The 20,278-nt window shown below is 32.1% G+C and overlaps 2 protein-coding genes across 2 annotated transcripts; both read right to left on the minus strand.

The window, feature by feature from the left end:
- Positions 1 to 16: 16 nt before the first annotated feature.
- Positions 17 to 7,863, minus strand: LOC130803473 (protein disulfide isomerase-like 1-4). Its single transcript, XM_057667581.1, has 12 exons — positions 7,172 to 7,863; positions 4,560 to 4,689; positions 4,298 to 4,463; positions 3,477 to 3,595; positions 2,654 to 2,734; positions 1,935 to 2,021; positions 1,620 to 1,694; positions 1,473 to 1,541; positions 1,298 to 1,378; positions 1,078 to 1,212; positions 897 to 953; positions 17 to 399 (listed from the first exon to the last, which is right to left on the minus strand). The coding sequence occupies exons 1-12, from the start codon at positions 7,705 to 7,707 to the stop codon at positions 214 to 216; spliced, it is 1,722 nt and encodes a 573-aa protein (XP_057523564.1). The 5' UTR covers positions 7,708 to 7,863; the 3' UTR covers positions 17 to 213.
- A 1,829-nt stretch (positions 7,864 to 9,692) lies between these two features.
- On the minus strand, positions 9,693 to 19,459 carry LOC130804122 (thiosulfate/3-mercaptopyruvate sulfurtransferase 1, mitochondrial-like). The gene is made up of 12 exons (XM_057668453.1): positions 19,146 to 19,459; positions 18,502 to 18,693; positions 16,301 to 16,360; positions 15,994 to 16,056; positions 15,092 to 15,216; positions 14,834 to 14,996; positions 14,468 to 14,527; positions 12,900 to 12,958; positions 11,803 to 11,884; positions 11,560 to 11,623; positions 10,339 to 10,406; positions 9,693 to 9,950 (listed from the first exon to the last, which is right to left on the minus strand). Exons 1-12 carry the CDS (start codon positions 19,248 to 19,250, stop codon positions 9,855 to 9,857), a joined length of 1,137 nt encoding a protein of 378 aa, XP_057524436.1. The 5' UTR covers positions 19,251 to 19,459; the 3' UTR covers positions 9,693 to 9,854.
- Positions 19,460 to 20,278: the final 819 nt, after the last annotated feature.

Consider the following 20,278-nt stretch of genomic DNA (forward strand, 5'->3'; position numbering starts at 1 on the left):
ACACGTACGAAGAGTTTCCGAAAACCTTAAATGCCATAATTGTTGAGTAAAGCTCATTACTAGATTGAACAACATAATTTCTATTCTCTATATTAGATTGATAGAATAGAAGAGCAATAGGAATCTCATAGTGTAACAACATTCATACAAAATTAGGTGCCATATTGTAAAAAGGAAAAGTATTAACTGAAAATAGAAACTATTTTAGTATGCTTATAACTCATCCCGTTCTACATTGGTACTGATGGGAGATTCAGAAGAAGTGATAGTCTCTATTGTTGAAGGCTCACTAACTTGTGATGTTGGAGTAATTGGCTTTTGAATCTTGAAAGGTGTTGTTGCATGCTTTTTGATAAATTTGTAGAGTGTCACAGCATTTGGTTCTTCCTCAAAAATTATCTGAATGTACAAACAAACAATTTATACATGAAAATTAATGTAAACGCAAATAATATAACAAACTATATCACATGATTCACCAATCTCTTTGGGTATCGTGAATTGAAAAAAAAAATTATGGTTGATTTTGGACTATTTTTACGTCATTTTGAGCAAATCGCAAATTCGAAAAGCAATTAGCTTGTGAATAACGGTTCTTTCTGTTGAAACCAATGGTGAAAAATGGAAGGGTTAGTAGAACTGCGGGAGGGGGTTTTGCTTTCGACTTTTTTTCGGAATATATTAAGTATACATAATTACACTGGTGATTTATGGTAAAATGATAATTGAGGTAGTGGTAAAATTAATATATTTGTAAATAAGAGGTTATAGGTTAAAACCTTTGTATCCTCTTATTTTCTAACTCAATTTTAAAGTTCAAAATTTAAATCTTGCCTCAACTATTGACCTAAGTTTCACCATTGTTAGAAACAATTGGAGTGAAAATTAATACTAACCGGATCAGAACTCTTCTTTCCTGCTGGGTAGAAAAGAATTGTAGGAAATCCTTGTGCCTGAAAAAATTTACAAAACAATTCATTTTTTTTTTGTATTAATGATAAAAAATGTAAAACATAAGCAAAAAAAAAAAAAAAGAAAATTATATAAAAAAATTATGCATAAATATAAAAAACTTACTGGTGCTTTTGGATGCTCATTTTTGGTGCCATCCATTTTTGTTACTAGTAAGGAATCAATTCCTTTTAAATGTTTTGCAAGCCGGTTGTACTTTGGTTCAAGTTCTTGACAATGAGAACACCAAGGAGCATATATCTAATACAAAATGTCTATAATTATAACTAATTTTTTCTTGGAATCTTAATTATATTTTCAAAAAATAATTTATAAAATTGATTACCTCAACAAGGACATCCTTTGATTCATCTAAAACAATTTCTTCAAAGTTTTTTCCCACAACGATTTTCACGTCACTGTCATTCTGAAATTATACAATAATAGATGAAAGTAACGTAAGACTTGATCCTGAGATAATCTTTAGCAAAGCTTAGGTCATTGTGTAGTCCGATACAAACCGTTTGTGGTATAGGCTCCGATTTGTAGAATGGTTTGAGTTTGTCCGCTAGAAAGTCGTCAATGAATGACTGTAGAAATTAATTAATTAGAATTAAAACGAAGTTGATGTATTTGGAAGAGAAGTGAATCAGATAAAGTTGTATAACCTTAATATTGTCTGATGTAATTTCTCCTTTCATAAAGAATTTTCTACGATCAGCGTTTCCGGTGTATGCAACTACCTATAACATAGCAAATTTTAAGAAAAAAAATGCTTCATTATTCATAATTTACGTCAACTTCGACAAAAATGATAAAATAAATATTATTATATATTAAAATATTGTATATGATTTATTGGACTCTTTGTCCACGTTCATGTACTTTTTTTATACATTTGACATCATTAACAAGAAATATGATAGATAAATTTTTCTATCAAAAAATAGAAATAAAGTAAAAAACAATTGTACTACACTTACTCTAGGAGCATCTCCAGTAACTCCCAAGAAATCCATCATTGGAATTCCATATTCTTTGTTATCCATTTGTACATATGAGAAAACGATCTAATTCAGACAAGAACAACTTTTAGTTATAATCTAAAATATAGATAAAAAAAATCACAAGAAATCATAACTTTTTTGACAAATTCTCAAATGAAACAATCTTACGGTGAGATCAACTTATTGGTCTAGTCCAATGTATATTTATAATCTCAAAGTGATCACTTATAACCTTAAAGTGATCGGTTACGATATAGCAGTGATCATTTCCAATCTTAAAGTGATAAATTAGAGAAACAGTTTGATTATATGAGTTCATTTCATGGTTAACGGTCTCATATAAGCCTTGTTGTAACTTGTATTAAGTGTCTTAATATTCATCCAAAATATTGGGTCTTGTTTCAGTTGGAGCAAGTACTGTCTTTCCTAAGTAAGGTCCCTCCCCTTCTCTCAGCCTACACTATAATAAAAAAACACAAAATAATTTTTGTTATTATATCTAAAAAAAATATCACAATAGCGTATCCATATATTTACTGAAACGTACTCCAAAATTCATAAATACTACTATTATTTTAGGCTAATGGAACACACTTTTCTCTCTCAACCTCAAATAGGACCCTGTGAAGAATCTTGACATTATTAATTGAATCATTAGCTTATATACAATGATTTACACTTCAATAAAGGATTACCTTTCCCTTGAAATCTTTGGCTGCTTCTTGGAGGTAAGGAATGAGTTTTTCTGACTGTTGATTAGGTGAAAAGAGGAAAACCTATATTCAAAAATAACAAAAATAAATAAATAAATAAATAAACCTTTTTCTTTTTTTGCCACTAACAGTGACATTTTATGCCATCTATCTCTTTGAAATTGTTGTTGACAGTGACATGTTGTGAAGGAGAATATCATTATCAGTAGAAATCTCAAAGCCACAAAGAAGTATAATATTGATGGATCATGACCTTTCTGAGAAACCATCTCTAATTGGGCCGGTCTATTGTATATTTTTTAAGATATTGTAAGTAGGCACCAAGAATAATAAGTAGTCATTTAAGATATTGAAAGTAGGCATTAAGAATACAATAATTAAGCATTAAAGATAATGTAAGTAGACATTAAGAATACGGTAAATAAGGCATTAATTTTTAATGGGTTGGGCTTGAGATACGTCCCTCAAAGAGATGGTCTCTCAAGAGACTAGCTGAAAAGATAAATCTAACTGATAGTGACATTTTACACTATCCATATATCCCTTTGAAATTGTTGTTGACAGTTATATATTGTGAAGAGAAATGTTACTATCAGTAGAACATTGATGGATCATGACAATAAAAAAGATAAATCTTATTGATAGTGGCATTTTAGACTATATGTTCTTCTGAGATTGCTGCTAACAGTAAGATTCTATAAAGAGAATTATTATCATCAATAACAATTTCAAAGGGACAGTGAAATATAACATTGAGATCATGAGAATATAAAAAAATAAAAAAAAAATCATATAAAGGACACACCTGTTTTTGGATAGGACCTTCAAATACAAAGGAAGCACTTTCCATGGTAAAATTTATAATTAGAGGGAGTTTATTGTCAGAAACAAAGTCCACAATAGCTGATTTTGAGAAATCACCATCTTGAGACAAAAATAAGAAGCTCAATTAGCTTAAAAATATACAATAAAAGTATTATTATTTTTAAGTAAATCGGTGGCGGACTTAAAATTTTAACAGAAATACAAGAAAAATCGAAGTGCTGAAATTTGACAAACCCAATAACTAATACAAAAGGGGAAAAATCAAAATGTTACTCTAAACCTTTTAAGTTGTTCTCAATTTTCATTTTTAAATGTTTTGTTTATTGTTAAAAAAATTATTCTATTTATATCATAAATTTAAACATAATTAACTTTATACATCTTCATTTTAATATTTATTAATGTTTATGGTTCTCATATATTTCCCCTAACGTTATTTTAACAATTTCATATTGCTAGCTAATGGTCTCCACATGTTTCATATTAATTTTATTTCAACATTTTTAATAATTGTGGTCCTAATATTTTTTTCATAACTTTATTTTAATATTTTGTAATGCTTGTGGTCCATACTTTTTCTCCATTAAGTATAATATTCAATAAAATAATATATCGATCATCTAAAATTTCTATTTTTTTGAATTTCTGTAAGCATTTCTCGTTTGAACAACTTTAAGATTCACAAAGACTAGAAATATCACATAGTGACACACAAATAAATAATATAATACAAAACCTAAAAATTTAAAAATTTTGAATCCGCCACTGATTATCGATAGCACGAAGTTAAATTGAACATACCAAACTTGGAAAACTTCTCAATCTCTTTCTTTAATAGAACCAAAACTGGGCGTTTAACATCAGGATCAATTTGGAAAATTTTAGCTACTTCTGCATTATCAGTCTGATAAAAGTTTACATCGTCCTCTTGTTTCGCAGCAGCATCCAGCACTTCAGATTCAGAACCCTACGATCAAATGCTACTATTATTTTCAAACCCTAAAAATAAAACATATTAAATTACATAAAAAAGTACGGTAAGTATAATAAAATTGAGTAATACCGTTAGAGAATCAAGATAGGCCACGACGAGTTTAGGTTCAGCAAGTAGAATATGCTCTGCATCTTCTGTGTTTGTCACATTGTACACCGCATGTTCTGTTTTCTTCTTTAACCATGAAACGATTCCATCCCTACATTATCATTTAATAATTATTTATTTGCATCATAAAATGATTTTGCTAAAGATAGAATTAATTTCAATTAGTAAATATATAATTTATAGTAAGGTATGAGCACTTTTAAATGTCCAGATGTAGTAAAAGATTTATTGTTTTTGATTTCAGATTATAAGAGACTGACTTATTTTCATCACATTTCACATAATGTTTGCTATCAAAGGTAAAGTTGGAAACCACCTATTTGTTAGCGTTATCACTAACAAGGTAAAAACAGTGCTTACATTCAGCTCTCAAACTCCATCCTAAGAGAAAGTCGGTTAACGCCATGACATTAAGATATTAAAATGTTATTACTATTGTATCGTTGTATGAGTATTTTCAGGCCCTTAGTAGATCCCGGACAACACTATTAATCACATAATCATATGTGATTATTAAGACAAAATATTAAATTAGATTCTCAAAGTGATTACTTATAACCTTAAATTGATTACTTACAATCTTACAGTGATTAATTAGAGACATAAACTGATTATATGTGTACTTTCAGAGTATATAACATATCCTAGGGCTTCAACCAAAAGCTTAAGCTGATGGTTGAGGCCCTAGGATATGTTAAACTCTAAAAGTTTAAGCTAATGGTTAAGGCCTTAGAATATGTTATATACTCTAACATGTACATTTTATGATGAAACGATCTTATACATAACTTACTGAATTTGAATCACATATTTCCTTCTTATGAAAACATAATTATAAAAAAGAATCATGAGAGAGTTAAGTCAACCGTAAAAACGAAGAATTTAATTTTCACCACTTTCAGCATATTTTTTTTTCTCTTACATGTAGGAATTTCCGATCTTACCATTTGTTAAGAAACCAGTTTAACTAAAAGTTTAAGATAATAATTAGGCCCCAACATATTTTACATCCTTTTAACACGCCTCCTCACATCACAACCCTTTAGATTAGAAGTGCGGAGGCGGCACATACCCTGCGCGAAATATTCCACTTAAATTTGAGTGACAATTGAAATTCGAACTTGTGACTTTTTTGTTACATTAACTTTGATACCATATCAAGGAAACAACTCAATCAAAAGTTTAAGTTGATGGTTAAGGCTCTAGGATATGACTTTTACGCGGGTTGAAAAAAAATAATATCACAATTCATCACATAATTATACCTGGGCCCACTCGCGTGGACACATCGGCCCACTCGCGTGGACACATCGGCCCACAAACTCACATGTAATGAGCATTAATGAGCATTGACTTGCATACACATTTGATGAGATTCACTATTTTTCAAAATCATATGGTAATTAAAAGATAACCTACCAAGCATTATAATTTATATGTAAGCCTGTAATCCACTATTTTAGTAACGTGAAATCTTCCTCACATGTGAAGTATGAGCACTGACTTACATACAAACTTGATGAGACTTACTCTCTTTCAAAATCATATGGTAGTTGAAAGATTACCCACCAAGCATTATATACAAGTCTAAAACCCACTATTTTAGTAACACAAAATCTTCATCACATGTGAACAGGGGCGAAACTACATGGGGGGCTAAGGGAGGCTCGGCCCCCCTTGCAGAAAACGCAATCCTTTGTATTTTTAGCTTTGGCCCCCTAACTAAAATATAATTTATAATTTATAATTTAAAGAGTGTTAAAATATAATAAAAATTACTATAGCTTAATGGTTGGAGTAATACATTTGTAACATAAGGTTAAGGGATCAAATCCTAATTCAACCCATTTTTTAAAAAAACTAATAAATTTATGTTATAATGTCACTACACTATATCTTTCATAATTTTACATTTATTGTTTTTAGTGCATGTTTATATTTTTGCTATTTTAATTTTAATAGTATATTTTTGGAGACTTAATAAGCGAATAATATAGTCAAAAACTCTTAGTTTTTCAAATGCAATAATTACAGGGAAACTTCAACTCTATTAATTTGTTGAATATAATTTTTACTATGATCCAACTTCATTTAAGTCTATATGATTTTAAAATTTTCATAATTTAACTAGTTTTTTTATTGGCAAATAATAGGGACGGAGCAAAATTTTAGACGCTCTATTTATTTTTACGATGTCTTTTAAAATGGTACCCTTTATTACATTAAAAGATAAAATTTTCACTTCCAGAAAAACAATTCAAGACAAAATGCATTGTAACACTATATTATTTAAATATAAAATATTTTGAAAAAAAAATTACTTAAAAAAGTATTGCGTAGAATCGGGTCTAAATAACACCCCTCAACATTTGAGGCCTCTTATTTATAGGGGCCCTAGGCGGTCGGCTATTCCAAATATCCTAATGATCGACACCGGTAAATAATTTCTGGTATAATGACTAGTTGCCCCCCCTAATTTAAAATACTAAATTGGCCCCTCACATGAAATATTTCCAACATCACTAAAGAATAAAGATAATAATGACAAAAAGATTTGGAATAAGAAAACTAACCTAGTCCTTTCACCCTCATAGGACTTAAACACACCATGATCAAAGAACAAAAGAGTAGGAAACCCATCAACTTTATACAAATCAGCCAAATCACTCTCTTGTATAGCATCAACTTTAGCAAGTACAACATTGGACCCACTCTCTTTAAGCTCACTAGCAGCATCACCATACTCAGGTGCCAATTGCTTACAGTACCCACACCATGGTGCATAAAACTCAACCATAACATACTCATTCTTCTCAATCACCGCATCAAAATTGGTCTTATTTAAGACCACAACTTGTTTTTCGTCGATCGGCGGCGAGGGTGGTGGTTTACGATTATCCCATGATTGGAATTCCTCGAAACTCCCAATTTCTTCGCCTTGTGGTTTGTACTTAGGATCGGCGTAATAAGGGTAGTCTCTCGGTGGGTTTGGTTCTTCTAAAAATCTTAAGTCTTCTTCAATGTCGTCCGCCGATTTAGTTGCGGTGGTAATCAGGATGAAGAACGGGAGAAGAGTGATTAAGAGAAGGGTTTTGATTTTGGAAGCCATTGTTGTTTGATTTGCTCTGCTTTGCTTGACTAGACTTGAGAGCCAACATTTTATATTATGCTTTGTATGTAATATGCGTGTAATACTCGCAGCTCATTGTAATATATTGTATGGAAAAATATTAACATGTAGTGTGGGGTTGGTAGTTTTTAGGTGTCTAATGATTTGATGTGGATGAGATGTAAGAAAATTTTCAACTATTAATTTTTATTTTGAATCATCATAAGTTATAATATTTTGAAAATGGTTATTTATATTACTAAAAGCATGTTTGGTAAAAGATTATTAGATGAAATTGTTGGCTGAAATTGTTAGCTGATTTGACCAACTAAAAGTATTGGCTATAATTAAGTTGTTTAAGTTAACTATTTAAAGTCGGTTGTTTGAAGATGTGGTCAAAATTATTTGTTGGGTGTTGGTTGTTAATTAGAGAAAAAATAGACTAAAAGCCAAAAAAAAACCAATGAAAATCTCTACTATGGATAGCTTGTTGGTTGGGTTAAAAATCAGTTTTTCAATTAGTTTAATAGTTATTTACTAAATATTATTTTAATTGTTTGATCAACTAAAAAGTCAAAAATTAAAATTTAACAAAAAAGACATTAAAAGGTAAATTGTCAAACACCATAAAATGCTAATATTATTATTAAATAAGTAAATACAACATTTAATTAGACCAAAATGGAGTACATAGTACTAGCTAGTTGCAAGATGTAATATGAAAATAATTAAAAAAAGTAGATCAGGATAACGGACGAACGTGAGCGACGACTAAGTAATATCTACCATGTCATTATTATGAGTATAATTGCACGTTTCAGGATTGATTCTACTTCAATATTGTCATTTGTATTTTAATATACAAGTACGAACTTATTTTTATCGGGAGTTAATATAGGTAAATAAAAATTATTTTAAAAAGTAATGAATCACTCTTATGTGTCTCTATAAGGGCTTTAAGATTTTTATTTTATCTTTTTTTTATTTTGTTTATTTTAATATTATGTATTTTGTCATTTTATAGTTTTTTGCAAATAACCGTTAATGATTAGAATTTTTTTTTTTGTTGGAGCAATACTCCCTTTGTATTAAAAATTTGCAATAATTATATATCACCTAAACACTTAGAAATGGTGAGACCATTCGAATTATGTGAATGATTTTATAAAAGAGTTGAATTTTACAGATGAAAATAAAAGACAAAAGTGAGATATTTTCATAGAAGAAAATTATAGCAAAGTAAAAGATACAAAAGAAAATTTTACGATCTATAAGAGACAAAAGGAGTATATGAGAGTTGCCCACGTGGGGATCTCTCATTGGTTTTGGAGGTAACTAATTAAGGTATTTTAGCCAATACCATTTTGACATGTGGCGACCGATTGTCATTTTGGCATGGTTGACTTGAGCTTTCATGTTAGTTTAGGGACTGTTAACATGCTGAGTGCGGTTATAGTGGTGAGCAACATTCATTCCTAATAATTCAACCACATTAATTGAGCCTTTAAAAAAATCCTAATTTATATTTTATTAACCCTTAAAAAATCCAAATTTATATTTATTGATTTTTAAAAATGCATATCAACCTGATTTTTTTATAATCGAATCTTATCTCAGTTAGAGCAAATATTGTTTTTCTTAGGCAAGATCCTGAAATCGAATCACACCTAGCATACTCTATATTTTGTATGTATCCATGTCATATCTACACAATGTTTCGACTTTTGAGTCCATGAGAGGTGGAGTCCCTAGTCTAACATTGCCAAGGGTTACACAACATTTACTCCGACCCACAAATACTTTGAGCCAATGCCAAAAAAAAATCCAGTTCGATTGGACAGACGATTGCTTACATGCATTGTATCTCAAGTAGAACGCAGACATGCATATCAATTACGAAAGTATTTATTATCGCAAACAAGCACACCCAACATAAAAACAAAATTGATTCACTTCACCCCGGGGCCAGGGATAAACCCAAAACAGATCAATGCTAATAGCACCAGCCGCTTTTTATTCATATTCGGTCTTTTAGATAGTTCATCAACTAACAAAAATGTAAAGAAAATGTTGTACGTAAAATATAAGAATTAGACAATTGAGCAACGCAAGTCTATAGATACAACTTTTGAGAATCTTTCAGACGCTCAAGAAGCCTCAATAGGGGTGTCGGGGTTTCCTCCCCATTCCGTCCAAGAGCCATCATAAACAGCAACATCGGTCTTCCCAAGGCGATGCAAACCCTAAGGAAACAAAAAAAGAAGCATGACAATTATTTAGCATACTCTCCATGCAAACTCCTTGATACATGTCTTGCTATGTCTCAAGAGTATAATTTAGGACTAAACTTGTATTAATACTTCGATTATTAAACATAACACCACTCATTGAAATTTGAAAAAACAGAAATTGTTCTATGAGACGGTCTCACCGAGAGACGCGCCTCATACATGGGTTAAATAGTCCATCTCATACACACATATTATGAGAATAGACTCCTTGTTTGAGGTCGTCTCACCAAAAAACACGGTCTTTTACAATAATAGCTCTTGAAAAAATCAGTTGGCCAAAACAATTCTGCAGCATCACTATTTAATAATAAATGTGCGTCAAAGGGAAAGAAAGAATCACCATTGCGAGAATACAAGCAGTCACGCCAGTACCACAGGATGTCACAATGGGCTGATCCAAAGAAATACCTGCAAAAGTAAAAGCGATAAAAGTAAGATTAAACTTGGACAAATTTACAGTTTGTGTAAGCATCTAAAAGCTTCAAATAAATTAAAAGAAAACGAACACTTAAAAGGCACAAGTCAAAATCTAGTTTGTTTATGTTTTTCTGACGAGTAAATAAGCTACACATCGCAGTTCAAAGATCAACTAAACATCGATATTTTTGAACTATGAAATTCTGGTTCAAAAGGAGACTGGTACGATCACCAGTAGAATTCTTCATCATCATAGATTTCACAACGAACAAGTCCGATTTTAACAATCAACAACCTAAAAACACAAAAACACCTCTATCAATTATCTTCAGCACTTGGTGGATTGGTGCTATTTTTCCCACTTTAGTCTCGTCTTTCCAAAATTCTGAGTGTTTACTAGTCATTACCCACATCTTGGCACCGGCGTATATTTTGACACAAGTTTTACTTTTTAATGGTGTAATTTATTTCATATGAGTGTTCACAAAAATATTATTCTGTAGTATATTCTCTTGATGGGGCACATCAAGTATCAATGATATTCAAGCTTCACATCCTCTTAGCACACACGCTACAGGATGACCTTTGTGTCATGCTTTTGTGTTCAACTTTCTTCATACTCTTATGGTTGCTCTTGTCCAAATCTCTTCCTTCCTACGCGCAAATCAGTGAGGAATGAATCACCATATCAGACTCACATGCCAAAGCTCTTTGCACGTAGGAGTCCCAATCTACATCATGTTTGCACCCTCGTGGCCAATAGGCTAGGGTGCACAGTGCACGATGCACGGTGCATTGCATGTTTCACGTGTCATATTTTAGACCACAAAACTAAGTTTGTGTCTATCCCTAGGCCCGCCTAAAGTTTGATGTACTTAGATCAATGAGTATATTATTCCTCTAACCTTCTATTTTAACTTAGCATTACAAGAGAACCAACACGTATTCGGCAAGATTTGCTTATTGGAGAAGCATTGGAGAATAAAAGACTACTTTGTTACCAAGTGGTCGGTTCCAAAGTCCTAACCAAGCATTTGCAGAACTTTATTCCAAAAAAATAATTATGCGGCTATAGTAACATCATGAAAACCTTCTCCAACGGCGTTGTCAGGAATAAAATTAAGAGGAACAACATAATCACAACCTTCCTGTTCAAATTTTTCCTTGAGCTGATCTCCAGATAAGAGAGTTCCTGACGAATCCAAAATCTGCAAAAAAATTGAGATAAGACATAATTTTGATTTCAAAGATGAAAAACATCATAACTCATAATAGAAATGCTGATCTTGAATCTTGTTAGCCAAATGGATACTCTTCTTAATCCAGTGAGAAAACGGGATATGCAACAAAGAAGTTCTTATTCATATGTTTAGCAGAGCTATAGTACCTTTGGGAAAGGAACACACTTGCTTCCTGGAACATGACCACTCCTTATTCCCTTTCGTGGTTCAGGTGCAGTTCCATCAAACCTGCAATGACATCAAAATACTCATCAATTCTACGCAACGAGACTGATCACTTGTTCAGATTAAGGACCATGTGCACCATGATAAGAAGTGATCTGACTAAAAGAGTGAACTATAGAGTTGAAGAGTTACGCCAAAGTGAACTAATTAGTAGAAACAACAGATTAGTTTATGATTCTAATGTTTATAGTGCTTTTAAACAAAAACAAAGTAGTGTTATTCTTTACATAATAAAGAACATGATTATCATTAATTTGTGAAAAAGAGGTTGTCACAGTGCCAAGGTGGTGGCTTTGACAGCATCTTGGCCACATTTTGAACACATTTTGAACAATGCAAGCTTCTGTTATCAGATGACCATTGTGATTACTCTTTATGGAACCATCCTGTACTGAAAGAAAATGTTTGCAAATTGACATCGCTTTTCGAAAAGAGCAGTTAAGTCAAAATTAATGAGAAGTTACTATCAAAATGAAGGCTATAACTAGACGAGTGGATTCTTTTATCCAACCCAAAACTGAACCGAAACCCGACCCAAAATTACAAGGTCACGGCCTGGAAATATTGACTTGTAAACCGAAAGGCGAAAATGACCCAGCCCAAAGAAAGGGTCAAACCAGACTATAACCCAACCCAACCATTTTGAGATGTTTTATCAATTTTTTTTAATTAACTTCCACATAATCACTTTTTGGACAGGAGTCAGGAGACACTATATTTCCAATCATTATTTTGTATTCATAAATATTGTTCCTTATTGAAGTCTTAAAAGCGATATATTGGTCTATTTATATACAAAACATTTTTTATAAAACAACAAAATATTTGATGTTTATCGGAAAATCTTAATGACAAAATAAGTTTTCTTAAACCCTTGAGTCTTGACCCATTGGGTCGACCCGGACACGGTCACACTAGAAGCCCGACCAAAGTTGACCCGATCGAAGAAACCTGACCCTGAAACCCACCGGCCTGAGCAGTTTGACAAGTTGAATTTAATTAATTAATATATGAATACCTCGCCTTTGATCGTGCATCAACAAGCTGATATGTCTTGTCCTCAATATTATTCCTCACCTGAGAATAATGTAAAACTTTTAGTAACATAGATGAATATAGTAATTTATGATATACAAACAAAAAGCACCTAAGGACATAAGAGACTTGTTTTTCATAATTAAGGGTGGTCTCAAACACTAAGAATTAAAATTAGAAAAAAAAATGTCACCAATCCACAACAGACTACCATCAACTCACACCTCATTATAAATACCCGAATATGCCCATTTAGCAAGTCTATGAGCTACATAAGAGACTATATAGAGACTCAACGCCAGTCATAAAACTTATCTCTAAATGAATCCAAGTTTCAGCATAAATTACTAGCATTATCAGTATAAAAGAAAAGACTAAATAGATCTAAGCATGTTCTCTTTAGCAACAAAAACTACTTTATTGAAGATACAATAGTGTTCCCAGTTTTATATGGCGGTGAGACGCGGACAGAATTCTGATGCCTCTCTATATGTAATATAGGAATAATTAGAAACTTAGGGATGAATAGGACTTCTACAGCGAATATGCAAAATAACCACCTTCATGTACAAACATAGAACATAAAAAGCCAAACTTGCAACAAAAATAGTTACCCCCGTCCACATTCTCTTGCCCAAAATGACCTAAATGCATGTCACAACCATTTTCAATACTCCCTCTGTACCTCTCAATTTGCACCACTTTTTGTCCCACTCATTTTGTACCTTTTCCCTTTTTGGCAGTGGACCCACTTTCTTTCTTTTAATCTCATTCACAAATTATTATCTCTTTCCATATTAACCAATCATTTCATCATCTACTTGTTTTTTTGTCTTATTCTCCAACCCAATTCACCTTTCCGCTAAATTTCCCCCAAAAATTTTGGGTGCACTCTCATAGGGACAGAGAGAGTAATTGGAAACTAACATAGGCTTCAATGTGTCTCATTAGAGATAAGAACTACATATAATCACAATTCTTCAAGGAAACTATGAGAGAAAATGAGTTTTTGACTGCAATGCATTCTCCCTCATTTGAATGGAATTTAATATCAATAAATCGATGCCTGTTTATGTAATTAAGACTCTTTACACAACCTTCCCATCATCCATCATTTTCCAATGATAGAACTTATTATGATTTCATCAAAATTTGTATGTATCCCTTATTTCCATCTTCTTCAATAGCCTAATCTGTTAAAAGTACATCTTTCCAACTCCTTAAACTAAAGCCACTGCCTCAGATGCCAATGATCTTAATGCTTTAGAGATATAATAAAAAGGGGAGTATATATAAATAAAGTTTTAGGCAAGAGTCCTATTCAAATGAGTACGACTATCTCTGCTAATCCAACTCACATAAAAGATCAGAATTCAGATTGAAAATTTAAGCATCGATAATAACCATCTCTAAAATCTGACCAAGCATTTCTCTTGTAAGATGAAATAACTATCTCCATTTCACAGAATGACATCAATAGAACTCTACCGTACTACAGAATGGATGCATAATTGCTATGCAAGAACACCGCAAGTATATAAGAAACATCACCTGGTCAAGCGTCCACACAAGATGAGGTTGAAATTTCGTCTGAAATGTGATTGGTCCAACCTGAGGAAACATAAGATGAGGTTGAAATTTCGGAGAAGAATTGCTAAAAAATTTGAGAGATTACACAGTAGTAACTAGCAAAACAAAATGGAACAAGCAACCCACACAACTTGTTGTCATTATAATCTAGTCCACATGTTTCTAAGGTGTATAATTCTGATTTAAACATAAAGCACACAGTAAATATCCCTCACATGGTTGCCTAAGAAAATTTCTCATCGCATTATCTTTTCAAACTGAAATTAAACCAACAGCGAAGAAGATGATTACAGATATAAGTAATTTACCAAATAATTACATAAGTACCTGTTGTCCTTGATATACTTTTTCAATGGCCTCACTGGCAGCACTTGCTTTCAAAATTGCATCACCAGAAGCACTGGATTCAACGTCATATCCCAATGCACGCCATCTAGGTAGACCTCCATCCAACACCCAAATTCTGTCATGCCCAAATACTCGAAACATCCTATACATTTTAAAGCAGAAATTATCACATTCATTCGGCATACAAAGATTCAGCAGTGAAAAAAGAAAATTTCACAGCCAAACTCCAAAGCTCACCACCAAACACGAGCAGCACTAAATATGCCCTTTCCATCATAGACAACAACTCCATCTTTATTCTCTATGCCAAGTGCTGAAACAGCAGCAGCAAAAGCTTCTTCAGAAGGCAACATGTGGGGCAGCTGAAATGATTATAAAATCAGTCAATGCTAAGCGGTTCTCTCATATTATATTAAACAACAATCCTAAAGTGTCAAAACTAATTGCAATGACTGAAAATTAGCTACAACAAACAAGTAAATGCAAAAAGTGAAATAGTTTCAGACCATGAGCAAGAACCACATAGTTATTGTCAAGTTAAATAAGTCTCATTAAATCATATGCATTTCTTATCTATGTGACGTTGCAGATAGTGTTTCCCCACTTTTTCACTTAAAATGGAGTTGCGGGATACATAAATACAATGAGAAAAAAATTGCTCTTCTTCTGACTAATGGGACATAAAATAGCGATGAAAAGTTGTTTTTCTTCTGAAGTTTGAAGAACGTGTAAAAAATGAGAAAAGATGCCTTTCTTTGGTTTATTTGAAATTTAAAAAAAGAGTTAAAAGATGTTTTCCTTAGGAAGTACGAGGAAGACAGAGAAAAGTGGGAAAGAAGTTACTTTCCTGGAAGAGAGATAAAAGTCAAAAAATCTGGATTACTTTAAAGATAAAAGAAGTTAGGAAAGAAATTGTTTTCCTTCATGATTACTAGATAAAAACATTAAGATTTGGCAAGTATAGTTCAAGACTTCAAGTACATTAAACTATTCCTCTCACTTTGACGGAATAAAGAAAAAACAGCCTCTAACTTGATTAGGTAAAACTGATAATTTGACAGAGATGAGCACATAGACATAATATATTAGCCAACTAGTATATAATGATCAATATTTATACATATGGAATAAAATCTTACATTTGTAGTTCGATCTGCAATGCCATCAACATCAAAGAAAAGCGCACCAGGAATATGTGCAACCTACTCAGTAGCAGAAATGGTTCACAGAAACAGAAGATATTTAGAAATAGAGAAGTACATTAATACTACAGGCTAACTTCTAAGATTTAAGTATCAGCTTATTGCCATGTTACTATATCCCAAAAACTAGTTCTCTACTCCTCCCCAGAGGTTTTTAGAAATAAGGAGACTAAATAAAATAGGAAAAATATTGATGGCAACATCAAATATTTAGCTTGATTCATAATTAATTAAATTTCAATACCTGATACTCCTGAATTGGATTCCTCTGCTCATCGGGCATATACCAAGATGCATCCACCACCTGACAATCGAAAGATGATATAATTTCAAATAGCAACTGCAGATTTCAGCATTTAGCCTCACAATTTTTCTTTTTTATGAAGCCAATTTTAAGATATAGCAGCTGGACCGTACACAACATAGAAATGAAAGCAACCTGCTTTAGCTTGCAAATACATCATTCTAAAGATAACGTAAAAAAGGAAACTAAGACCTCAATTGGTGGAGAGACAAGATGCCAAACACTACGAAAATATCAACCCTTATAAAATACTAAATTTGAACTAATTTTGTGAATGGAATTATTCAGTAGGCTAGCTTGCACATTTGAGGAGCAACAAACCCAGCCTAATACATAGGTAAATTTTCAGACCAATCCCGTTACCTCTTCTAGCCAAAACACGATAAGTGATAAGCCCAATGCTATGTAATCTTCTGTCGTTCTAGTGGAACATTAATGATTACAAAAGTACTAATTCAGCACCAGGAATCCAGAAAACAACCATAATAGTAACCTGCTATATGCACAAGAATAATTCACAATTCCCCTTGATTGTGCAAATTCAAAATAGTATTCCAAGAACACCCACCATGATGAAAAGCTTAATCGCATAAATCTTATCAAAGAACTTTAAATTCCACCTCTTTAATTTCATATGCCACAATTTATATTCCAAACACCACACAGAAGCGATAGCATTCTATGCAATTCTATCACTTCGGTGAAAAAAGTATTCCTTAAGTTTTTTGTAGCATGTCTAACTCAAAATATGTGTGTCCAATCTGGATGGAGCCAATAACTTGTAGTTCTTTGATTCCAGATTAATTATAATGGACTATAGTAATATAATTCGTTGAATCACGTGCAAATCTTATTTAAATGAAGTTGTCAATGATGTTTGCTATAAAAAAGAACCTCTTTTTTTTAACAAGAATAAGTTGCGTACAATCTACCCTAAAAACCCTGCCTATGTGTAACATTGTAAGACTACGAGGAAGCCACTTAGGCAGTTGTTGTCTAACTCATAATCATAAAAATAACAAACCTTCAAAAGCTAAATTTGCCAAATGCAGCAAAAAAATGGCAGGATTTAGCCATTTGGGGAGACACACTATGCAATAAAATGTGAAAGAAAGTCTCCACTTTCGTATGCTTCATTAAAACGTTAGGCACTCTCTCCATCCCTTTCATGAAAAGATAGCATTAGAAAAGTACTAAATGAACAGCTAGTCACAAACTTATGTCCCGCATATTATAACACAACTCATGTACTGTAAATGAGACACAAAATAAGTTTGAGACAGCAAATAACAAATATTTCCACTCATGAACTCCTGACTTATAAAACCAAACTGAAAAGCCAAGCTGATTTTGATTTCCAATTAATAAGCATGTAAATTTTGCATTTACATAAAGCATTACATCTATCTATAACTATATTGAAAGATTTCGTAATAAGTAAAGTTAAAGGATATAGTCGTTAGACTAGCATCATTATTATATGGGGGTCAGAAAGTTGGGCATTTGGAAGAGATCATTGCACTAAGATGATGGTAGATGAGATGCCTTTGTTGAAGATAAATGAGTTAACATAAACTAAAAGATAAAATATGAAATGAAGATACAAGAAAAGTATTAGAGCCACACAAAGTTAATTGAAAAATGCATTGGTTAGAAAAGTAAAAGACTATATGTTTTAGGAGCTTGGAAGAGTAAAAGGTGGGTCAAAGATCCTAATAATCGAAAATAGAATGAAGAGTTGAGATTTACATGAGCATAAGACGATAGATAGGAATTGATCAAGGAGTATAATATATATAGATAATCATTAAAATTGAATTTTTTTCTTTTATCTTTCTCGAGCTGAGGGTCTCTTTCTCCGATAAGGGTATGGAATGGTATGTCGTCTTTCATCCCTCTTCTATGAGCGAAAAATACACTGCATAATGATGATGATAATAATTGATTTTTCATAGTTGTAGCTAACATTAGACATAGGATCAAATAAAGTACTATTTTCTATTTGTTAGCGATAAATTCTCACATTAATTTGTTTTAGTTCACGTACCCAACTTCATATTATTGCGATTAAGGTTTTAGTATTGTCATTCTTTTGTTGTTCTAGCAATAAGTAAATTGTTCAAACTAGCTGAAGTAAGTACCTTAATGTCTGGTTGCCTGAGGTTGGCATGGAGCCATTCAACCGAAACGACAGGTTCACTCGTAGACATGGTGTCAGTGGAATAAGATTTTGCTCTGGAATCTGTCGACGAGACTACACAACGAAACCAACTATTTCTCTGCACCAATTTGCAGCAGCCCACTCCCTTAAACCATGAACCAACAGCTCTTGACTGCAATAAAGACAACAATTTTTTTTCAAATTACTTAACTAAATTTTGGATTCCAAATACAACCCACAAACTTTCTAGAAATTTAGCAAAATCAAGATATGAATCGCAATACCAAAAGACTGTACACCACACAAACTTCTGATCAAGAGAAGACAAAATAGAAAACCCATAAAAAATGACATTCATAAACTTATGCAAGCAAAACAAGATAAGAATTGCAATACAAAAAGACTGAACAGAAAGAGTACATCAAACAATCTTCTGATCAAAAGAAGACAGAACTGAAAATTCCAGATAAAATAATTGAAATTGACAGAATAAAAACACATTATATTTAAAACCGACAAAAATTAGGTTACAATAAGTGACTAAAACTAAGAACATATCGAAAACATTGAAAAACAATGAACAAAATTGATGGAAAAAAACGGAGAAGAAAACTAAAAGCTTACATGGAAGGATTGATTGTTGAGGAAAAAAGAGCGAGAAGAGGAAAGAAGAGATGTATTAGTCCTATAAACACTGAAAATTGTTCTGGAGAAAAGTGCAGACGCCATTAAAGAGTGTAGAAGAGCATCAAACAAAACAATCGGGGAGGTGGGTACGAGTGTGGGTTTGATTTGGAATTCGCATCAGCAGTCGTAATTGTTTGTGTATGAGAGCAACACGACCGATTCAAGACGGCGTATTACACTACTTGGAATTTAAGTGGGTTTTTTTAGAATTTTTGCTCAAAGTAATGTTTTAATAAATTTGAATATTCAATCACTATATATATATATATATATATATATATATATATATATATATATATATATATATATATATATTGCATTTTTACGAATTTATAAATTTTTAATTTAGATAGTTTTATTTTTGTTATGTCGTTGTTTTTAGTGCAGTTTTCCCCTTTATAGTGTCGAGAGGCCATCGTTGGCTTTATGTGCGTTTTCCATCAAATCATGTGCATATTGGCTTAGTCGATCATCATAAGAACGAAACACATCACCCTAAAAGTCATCGGAGACCATTAAAAGGGCATTGGATCAATAGCAAAAGAGGATAAAAAATAACCCTGGCTTGCTCGGACGAAGGCCACTCGGTCGAGCTTTAGAATTTTAAATTTTAAATTCTCGGTCACCAAGTTTGATCGAGCGCAACACAAATCATTTTTATGTAAATTTACTCTACAAATCATTTTAATTATCACCATTTACTACGAACAACCAACCAAACAAGTCATTAGCACTTACTATACATTACGTCCCCTATTATACTTTGGATTCATAGTTGAAGTTTGACAAAAATAATACCGTTGATAATGGTAATGATTTTATCTTTTGATTAATAAAATCTCGACATTATACCATTTATTCAAACATACAAATAATAAAAACAACAAATTTCCTGTGAGACAGCCGCATATGTATGACCACTCACAGGTCCAACCTATAATTTTTAAATTGCCATTTTAAAGTTTAAATTGGACATTTTGAACCTTAAAATAGGCATTTTAAATATTAGATTTGAAAAACATTGAACTATTGGAATAGACATTGTAAGTTTGAAATGAATATTTTATAGT

Source organism: Amaranthus tricolor, chromosome 17, assembly GCF_026212465.1.
Source record: "Amaranthus tricolor cultivar Red isolate AtriRed21 chromosome 17, ASM2621246v1, whole genome shotgun sequence".
Classification (NCBI taxonomy): Eukaryota; Viridiplantae; Streptophyta; class Magnoliopsida; order Caryophyllales; family Amaranthaceae; genus Amaranthus; species Amaranthus tricolor.